Genomic DNA, 9,938 nt, shown 5'->3' with positions numbered 1-9,938 from the left:
CTCTTCGTTTGTTGGGTGGCAGGGACTGTCTTTGTTTTCCACTAAATTAAAGCACCTGGAGAAAATGGGCCATTCACTATTCACCTGTTTTGTACAACTCCTTTGCCTAGAGCTTGTAGGAACTCAATAAATGTTTATGAAAGTCTGATCCCATCTATCTTGAATGTGTGTTATTTATTTCAAGGATTCTACTGGGAAGTGAACTATGCTTCTTTACCCATTTGAGAATGAGTGGATTAGACTTTTATATTTAAATTCATCTTTAGGCTTAATTTAACACTGTTTTTGATAGTAGGGAGAGTAAATCACCATAATCCAAACATACACCTAAAAGAATCTCAAACTAAATAAGATTCATGCAAGGTCATTTTTTATTAAGCTTTATATTCAGATTACACCTATGTATTTTATTTGACAAGCTGACATAACATTCTAGAAAACACAAAAAAGGACTTCATACCTACCAGGAACAGAGCAACTTACTCTGCAGTTAGCATGTATATTAAGTACTTCAGGGAGTCATTAGGGGAAAGAGGCTACACGACTACTGCTTGTCTTCTGTAAAATGATTATTCTGGACCAGTAGCTACAAAGAAAACTACATGACTACCACAGAGTCAGAGATCTTACATCCAAGTCCATCCTTTTTATTTAGGATAGGACTTGGGAGTCACATAACAAAAATCAAGCTATTCTTTCAGAATAAGCTACATGTCAAGCTTTCTATGTGCAGTATTAATACTAAGGTGATTAGCTTAGGTTTTAAAAAAAATCAAAGAAAGAACATTTTTCTATTTAGACCCCACATAGTAGTGATTATAGGAGATGCTTAGTCGTTGAAAAGCGTTCTGTCCATTCTGGTGTATCTTTACGAATTCTTCTGAGAGATCTTCATGGTGACTGTCTTGACTTCTGTGTATTCATGGAGACCATATTCTCCCCTAGAGAGAGGGGGGAAAAATACTTGTAAACGCCATTGAGCATAGCAGCATAAATGTACGATAGTCACTGATATGATACAAGTCACTCTTGCTTATCTCATAAGGAAATGTGGAAACTATTTCTGTGCAGAGAACATTTCATGTAATAGCTAATTTGACCATAAGTTGTCTGGTTATGCAAAAATCCCCTTGTAGAGAAAATTTCTTAAAAATGTCTTTCATTTTTGAAAACATAAAAAATGACACAAAATGTCTTTCATTCTAAACAATTAGGCACTTTCAGTTGATATGCATAGAAATTATTCACTTTTGACATTTTTTTTTCTTTTACTTAACTATTAAAGCTTTAACTGCTCAAAAGATAATTCAATCCTATAAGACTTTTCTCATTTCTAGTTTGGTTTAGAATAAATTATATATATATATATATATATATATATATATATATATATATATATATATATATATGGAGAAATAGCCATAGTCACTCCAGTGTACCCAGTAAAGCTATGTATTTACTAGGTGCAGTTGGCACAGCAGTAGTGAGGGGTAGAAAATGCTTCTATTTCCATCTGCATTCTAAGGTTCTGATCTTAGGCAGATGTAGTTTCAACAATATCTTTTGATTCATGGCAAAACAAAAACCTGATCTTCATTGTTGGAATTTTCTTTCCTTTTTGATTTTTTGTATGTTTTCTTTTTAAGGAGGAAAGCTGTTAGAGATTGGCCTACATTCAGGCCTTTGAGCTTTTTGCAGATGTTGGTTTTCCTCTTGGTACAACCTCCTCTGTCCTCCCCACATGCTATGTTGCTCCTAAGTCCATTCCAAATGACCAGCAATGAATACTAGTTGATCTGTTTGTACCCTGTTTTTTTTGTTATCAGTTCTCTATCTCCCACCAGTTTAGGAAACTATGATTTACCCTTTTTTGAATAGAACTAGAAGGATTGGCTCAGTTATTCTCTGTATGGTTTTGATGAGATTAAATTGCATATATATTAAACTATTCTTAAAGCCATTACACCTATGCACATGTAGCTTACAGAGGAATAAGATCTTGATCCTTTCCTAAGCCTCCCTCTTGTGATCTAGACAGGTATGCAGAAGACATCTTTTGCTCTTGAAAACCTAATCCCCTTATACTGATTATTTTCTTGGGCAATTAAGCTTTTAAAAATACCTTCTAAAAGCTTCAATGAGCATGTTCTTCAAAGTAATTAAAGGGTTTAGACTCAGCTGTCTGAAACCCATTAAAAGATAGTATTTTAATAAGCATTTTATCTCACAGAGGTAGATAAATTAACCCATGATTTTCACCAATAGACCTTTCACTGTATTTTGGGTTACAAGGGAAATTGGAACTCTCAGGACAATAATGAGTGTGATTATTTTCAAACTCTGTTAGAAACAGGTTAGCTTTCTTAGGAATGCATATATTATATCTATGATGGAACATAAAAACATCTGCTTACATTTCTCTTTATCTTAAGTGTATAAGCTGCCAGTTCTATGCTTTGAAAATCTTCAATATACAAACCACCAAGTCCTTATTCAAATGCTATTTTCAATTCAATAGGTGTGAGTTAGGTCTGAGATCCCATTTCTAATAACTTCTACATTGACGCTCATGCATTTCATCCATGGTCCATACCTTAGGGAAAACGGTTCTACTAATAAGATATGTCCATTTTTTCTTTTATGCCCAGAAATGAGCTTTACACTAATTAAGCAGGCCAGAGGAAATGTGTGCTGAACTGAATTGGCAAATATAACCAAGAAAAAAATGTTCATTTAAGTTCTTGCTGTATAAGTCCATTAATAACATTTCCTCTCACCCCTTTTTTGAAAGGAACAGGAAAAAAAGAAATACCTTTGTGATTTACTGAGAGCCAATTAAATTTGAAATGTCCTAGTAACCTAGTCTCAAGTGGTCTATGCTAACCTACGTGAAAATGAGTGTGATTTCACAAAGAGGGATTTCTGCCTTTAACCTATTCCAGTGCCAACACTGGAGCAGAGATTTAAAAACCAAGGGCACTGTGTTACTATCTAACACATTGGGGTGTACATATCACTATTTTGGGCTCCTTGAGGACTTTGTTCCTGACTGATTGATTCTGCCTTTCTACTTTGGAGAGAAAACTATAATTTAACCCTTGAGAGTCATTTGAGGCTTTAGATTCACTGATTCTTTTGAAACATCTTGTTGTGAATGACTTGTTTATTAAGTTTACCAAGTTTTTTTAGATAGACTTTAACTGTAGCATTCTCAGATGGATTTTTGAAGTGAAAAAAATAATAGCATAACTTTCTTCTTTGTATTTTAAAGAAGGAAATTATCTAGACCCACATTATAGACTTTAAAGAAATTATGGGTAATTTTTTATTCTTATTTTCAGTCCTTCTATTTAATTTCCTTATGCTTTAGCTTTAAAGTTTGACCAAATTGTATTCAACAAAGTTGACATGTTTTGTCTACTTTAGTTACTTCATTCCTTTTGGTTGTTTTGTCAACATTCCCAGGGTAATGTGTTAGATTGCTGGGCCAGCAGTGAACTGTCCTTCAGAGTAATCTAACTTTGTAATAATAGCTTTGTACACAAAGTAGTTAGTTCTGCCAAGAAATTCTCTAATAGTGGACATTATAAGGAGAGGAAACCAGGGAAGAAAAAACAAAACAAAACAAAACATATTTATGGCTTTTTATTACTCCACTAATAAGATCCAGCTGATTCCCTCAGATTCAGGACTTCTTAATCTAGATCAAATTTATCTTTGTAATAATGTTTCTCGCCCCCATAAATCCATACCAACCACCCACGCTCACTATCCCCTCAACATCCCCAATGCCCATTCCATTCAGGAATATGCTTTTCTCTACTTACTGATGTCCTACACAAGCTTCATGCCCTAGATGAAGTCCTGTCTTTACTCTGAGGTCCTTTATCAATATCATTAAATTTTTGGCCTCTAAATTCTCACTGGGGTTATAACCACAGAATCTTAAGCATGGGAAGGATCTCAAAGATGTACTTCCTTCTCCCACTCCTATTTTTATCCACAAGCCCTCACTTTTTTTAACAGAAGAAAATAGTGAAAATTAGAAATATAGTATTAAATATTAAACTCTCTTGGTATTCAGATTTTCTTTCCCTTGATACCCTTTCCTCTGGACTTTCAACTATTTTCCTGACTTCCTGAGGCATGAACTCCCACTTTATTAATAGTCTAGAACTACTGTTCAAACTGTGTGTAGGTATTTTGCACTGTTTTTTACATCTTCTTTCTGCCACTGCAGTTATTTGAAGAATGGAACATAGTGTTATGTCTCTGGGACTCATAGGACCTTATAAATAACAGCAAGTACATAATGAACGCGTATTAAGAAAGTGCATCCATCATTTTAACTTTTCTCCATTCTCTACCTCTCCAAAGATGTTTGCTTCAATGTAATTTTGCTCATCAATTAAGATAAATAACAAAGTTGATGTCTATTTAATGCACTCATAATCTTTAGATATTAGATTCATTTTACCTGATATTAACAAAATGAGAAGCTTTTTCTATGTTTGATTCCATATAGTTTGTATGTGATGTATGTCTTTTTTCTTTTCTTTTCTTTATCTTTTATTGATTTTATTTTTTTAAATACACGACAGCAATGGAATGCATTACAATTCTTATTACACATATAGAGCACAATTTTTGTATCTCTGTATATAAAGTATGTTTACACCAATTTATGCCTTTATATTTATGTTTTTTTCTGAATGGATTTGTATTTATTAGTAAATGTAAACCATTTTAGGAAATAAAATGGTTTAAACCATTAAATTAACCAAATATAGTGTCACTATTTTCTACATGTACATATATATCTGCATATTTTAAAAGTCTATATATCTTGGTTTCCAAAGCAATGGAGGGCTCATAAACGCATTTATGTATAAAAATTCTCAGTCTAGTCACAACTATAAAGCATGTTTTCAATAGTCAAATTTCCCTCTGGGTTTATATTTTAGTACCCAAAATAACTCATTCAGTTAATTTAAAAAAAATAGAGTCTGCATCAATAATATTTCAACAAATGAGAATCATTCATCTCAACACTGAATTTTTTTGGGATAACTGACCTAATTTATTTATCTAAGAGGTATTTTTAAATAACTACAGTGTTCTTCTATTTATATGCTTCTTAAAATCACCAATTTAGATTTCCTATCTTCTTTTTGAGAATGTTTCCCAAATGGATTACATTCAGACATACATCTAGCCATTCTACAAGTAGGCAACAATGCAATCACTGGTGTAAAGTGCTTAATAGGGTCTCTTATGAATATTTGGGGTTTAATAAATTATATTTCCCTTCTGCTGTTGCCTTTATAAACTCATGAAGTACATTCAACATTTAAACAGCTATTTGGTGGTATGGATCTCAAAGAGAGATTAGTGGCAGGTTTTATTTAAGGTGGTGAACATGAATTAGTTCCCTGGAGTGATAACCATCTAGATCAATATTTATCTCAATAGAAACTTATTCTTACAGTTCTCGTCCATTTCCAGACATCTTGAATCCTCCAAAGGGGCACTGAGCAGATACCACACTGTAGCAATTTACCCTGAAGGAAAAAAAAAAGTACATTATAGATAATACTTAATCTATGAAATAACTCCTAAGATGGGAATTTTAGAAATTCAAAGAACTGCATTTATTTTAATTTAATACACTCATTGAGTTTTTTTAAAACAACAGTATAAATTAGAATCCAGAAAGTATATGGATATATACACTACTTAGAAATAAATAGAAAGGTGCAACTATGTATATATGAATAGTCATTTGGGTAGTATATCATGTCCCTAAGAAGTGGTAGTTTGAAGTATAAAATAGAATGGCCAATATGCTCTAGAAGGAAAGGATACAGCTTACTAGAGGCTGAGATTTGTTATATGCATGTTCTTTACTGCTTATACTCAATGAGCTTTGTGATTTTTTTTTTTGAGTTTTATGTACTCTTCAGACTAGAATCAACGTTCTTTTGCGATTGCAATGTGTATCACAATACTTCATTTTTTTCATCATTTGGTTCAATAAATTACTTAAACAAAGGCCTTGTCAGGAAGTGGATTTAATTATAGATTTGTTTATCAGATTTCACAAAGTGTTTAAAGATGCTTATATGAAGCAACATAATTACTAAAAAAAGTGAGTAGAATTAAAGAAAAAATTACAATAGAAGATGGAGTGGGTTGGGGACAATTAGAATGCAATTTTGTAGGCTATGAACAATGCTTAGCTTTGAATTTTCTAGAAGCTAAAGTTAACAGCAAAATCTAATTACTTATATGATTCTCATTACACAAAAATAAAAAATTAAAGAATACAATTTTCCAAATTAGTTTTCATATTTTTCCCTACTTTCATGTTATTATAAAAGGTAGTCAAAAAGATGAGAAGACCTCCAAATAAATATATTATACTTAGAGAAGTTTGATTATTACTTTGATTTTAAAATAATATTCAGGTGTTTTCTTCTTTAAAAACTTGATATCCCCATTCCTAGAGTTCTAAATTCTCATTGTGCCACAGAGACATTCTGTTTCCCTTATCAGAAGGATAGTTTCTTAAATAAGTTTACAGTTTTAAAAAGAATCTTGTTTTTGCTTAGTGTAATTGTCATTTAAATTGGAAAATCAAATCCTTACTTTGAAATTAAGTATAAAATCCCAGCAACTCTGGATTCAACGATTGTCTGAGAAACACCAAGCAGCTATTAGGTCTGAGACAATGCCAGAACATTATTATGCTCTGGGATATAAAGCAATAATAATAAGATCTACTCTGTTTTAATATGTATGGAAATTCCTAATGGGATTCCCAAGCTATTCGGTGGAATGATGTGATAACAAGTTTCTCCATCATTTTTCAAGTATTCTGTTAATTCAAAATTTAAAAATTCTCAAACTTATCTCTGTTAAAATGTGCAGAAAACAAATTTGCTCTTTTGATTCTACACTGAAAATGAAAGTATTTAATATGCATTAATAGAAAACTGAGGGATATTTACTTAGAGAAAACTATGATTTGAAATGCCTCCCTATTCATGTGTTTTCTTACTTATAAAGTGGAGATGATACTATTTAATTAGGTCATTTCTAGGCCTATGTAAGATGATGCATAGACTGTGTTTGTAAGAATATTTAGTATACAGTAAGTTTTTAGGAAACTGAAATAATGTACATATATACAATAGTAATACTGACATTTATTAGCCCTTTTATTATAGAAATATTTTATGTTTATCACTAGCCATTCAGATTGACAAGGTGCTTGATCTCTTTTTAGAGTTTCTGAAAGAAAACCACCCATTATAAAAACAAAATAAAACAAAGAAATTAAAAAAAACAGGCTTTTGAGCTGTGATTCTTAGTGCTAGTTGAGCATTAGCATTATATGGGAGTTTTAAAAAACGACTTTTCTAGCAGACAACACAATTTGAAATGAAATGTTCAAGTTAACCTGTTGAAGTGGCTAATATTGGAAAGGCATATATAACTTCAGTCTGACTTACCACACAGTCCCTGCCTGTAGAGCGGAGGAGACAGTTATGGCTTTATTAAGATCTTTGGTAAAGATTCCTGCTGATAAGCCATAGAGAGTATTGTTTGCTCTCTTGATCACATCATCTAAAGATTTAAACTTCATGATTTGTTGCACAGGTCCGAATATCTATAACACAAGAAATTAATAAAATAAATAAAGATAATATATTAAAACTAAAAAATTAAAATGATATTGCAGATTTCTCCCTCTACAGATTATCCTAAATTGGATAAGATTTTGTTTCTCATCTCAGACCTACATTTTGGTACCAGGAATTGAAAACCATGGGCACTTAACCACTGGCCAACATCCCCAGCCCTTTTTTGTATTTTATTTAGAGACAAGTTCTCACTGAGTTGCTGAGGGTGACTTTGAACTCATCATACTCCTGCCTCAGCAGCTGGGATAACAGGTGTGAGCCATTGCACCCTGCTTTTAGACCTACATGTATGAATCAAAATTGAGATCTGTAGAAGTAAAAGGTAAAAAAAGTGATGACCATTTTTAATTCTCTTTGGAACACCATAGGCACACATAAATAAAGCAGTGTTAATTTTCTAGATGTTGAAGTTAAGCTCCCAATTACTTAGAGTTATGCATCAAATCATTAATTTCAGATTTCTTTGAATATATTTTAAATTCTTTCCCTAGCTTTCTTCATCTTCTGAATTACTGCATATAACAGCCCAATAAAGCAATGCTTGCTCTATTGGATAAATATATAGGTAATGATTCATAATAAAATTAATGTTTTATATATTAGTGTGTCATTGACTAAAATATCATTTACTCTGTATTTGGATCTTTTTAAAATTAGTCAAGATAGGTAAAACAACAAGGGATTTTATTCATTTTCTTTTCTTATGTTGCTTAAATATGCCAAACAGAATTCATTATTGCAATTCTGAACTACCCTATATTAACAAAGTATGAGTTCACTGGCGATTGATAAAATCACAGGACAGGAAACAACAATCACAATTTTGCTTATTCAAGTCTAGACCTCTCTTGCTAGAGTGTTGTTAGCACAGGCCACACTCAATTCATTCTGGCTCTCAGCTCCAGGGAGGAGAAAACAGCTGGATTTTCTCTGAAAAATTAAGCTTACAATAAAAGAGAGGCTCCTCTGAGTATTATAACATTTTTTCTGGGAAATGTGAATGAAGGTGGGCAAAAATCAGAAATGTCAAATGATTTTCTGGTATCCACCATTGATTTAAGTAGTATAAGGGGTATGGACTACCATTCAGTAGAGGCTGAGGGCAAAGCCTAAGGTTGTGAATTGAATCATGCTGTTGTAATCTAGGAACTAGATAGATGTAGAACAGCTACTACAATAAACACACTCATATTTTACATAATTTGAATTGAATACAGTATGTAGCTTCAGGCTTCCACTTTGAAGGAGCCAAATAGCTATTCTATCACATACATTATAGAAACACAACAAATACCTCATTGAAGATATTCCCACAGTCCTTTCTATTTGGTATTAATTGACATAAACAAGAACAATTCTTGTAGTGAGATAAAAACTTATTAATAAATGCAATAATTACAATTCAGTAGAGGACTGAAGTGATATAGAGAAACTAAGTAGGTTTGATTATCTATGTTTGCTTTTATTTCGGTTTTTCTTATTTATTTCCTCTGTTTGCAAATATGATTTTGTCCTTTTCTCCTTGACTTAATAAAATTTGGGATGGAGGGGCAATTTAAAGAGAATAACCTTCTCAGATTATCCATCACATCATGGACACAAAGTACAAACTGACAGGATGAAAGGGTTATAATTGAGGACCTTTGAGTTGTCAGTGTCTTCTTATTGTAGGGTATTACATGACACTTTTGTCATCCAAAGTCAGTTCATCTTCTCTGAATTTAATAGAGACCCTCATTGTCTATGAGATAGGTTATTTACCTTCCTAAATAAAAATTAGTACTTCTTAGTAATACATTGCCTTCTTAGATTACATTTTTCTTAATTTTGTACTCACCAAATATTTTAACTATAATATGTAACATATTATGCCATATAATTTTACCGATTATTATATATTAAATATATAATAAGCATATATTATGTGTAAATATAAGTATTTACTCCCTACATCTCCTCAGTCTTCATGTACTCTTTTTTGGGGGGTGAGGGTGCTGCTGAGGATTGAACTCCGGGCCTCATACGTGCTAGGCACTGAACCATATCCCCAGCCCCTTTCATGTATTCTTGGCCCCAGATTTTTCAGGCGTTATGATTCTTAATTTTGTGTTGTATGGTTAAATATTTAACGAATGTTTTATATTATACCCAATTAGTATATTTGTATGTATATGTATATACACACACAAAATTGGGAAATCTGACCACTAATAAACACAGGGCCAAGAGCAC

At 32.3% G+C, this 9,938-nt stretch overlaps 1 protein-coding gene across 1 annotated transcript in view; it reads right to left on the bottom strand.

Annotated features, from left to right (window-relative positions):
* Positions 1-353: 353 nt before the first annotated feature.
* Positions 354-9,938, bottom strand: part of Aldh1a1 (aldehyde dehydrogenase 1 family member A1) — a 49,126-nt gene continuing 39,541 nt past the window's right edge. The window contains exons 11-13 of the mRNA XM_026389265.2: positions 7,515-7,672; positions 5,487-5,561; positions 354-941 (exon numbers count right to left, since the gene is read on the bottom strand). Coding sequence (XP_026245050.1) covers positions 869-941; positions 5,487-5,561; positions 7,515-7,672 — 306 coding nt within the window. The 3' untranslated portion in view covers positions 354-868. The remainder of the gene's footprint in view (positions 942-5,486; positions 5,562-7,514; positions 7,673-9,938) is intronic.

The sequence above is a fragment of the Urocitellus parryii genome, chromosome 4 (genome assembly GCF_045843805.1).
Source record: "Urocitellus parryii isolate mUroPar1 chromosome 4, mUroPar1.hap1, whole genome shotgun sequence".
NCBI lineage: Eukaryota > Metazoa > Chordata > Mammalia > Rodentia > Sciuridae > Urocitellus > Urocitellus parryii.
Note: the sequence above shows the minus strand (reverse complement) of the source record. Positions and strands in the feature narration are given on the sequence as shown.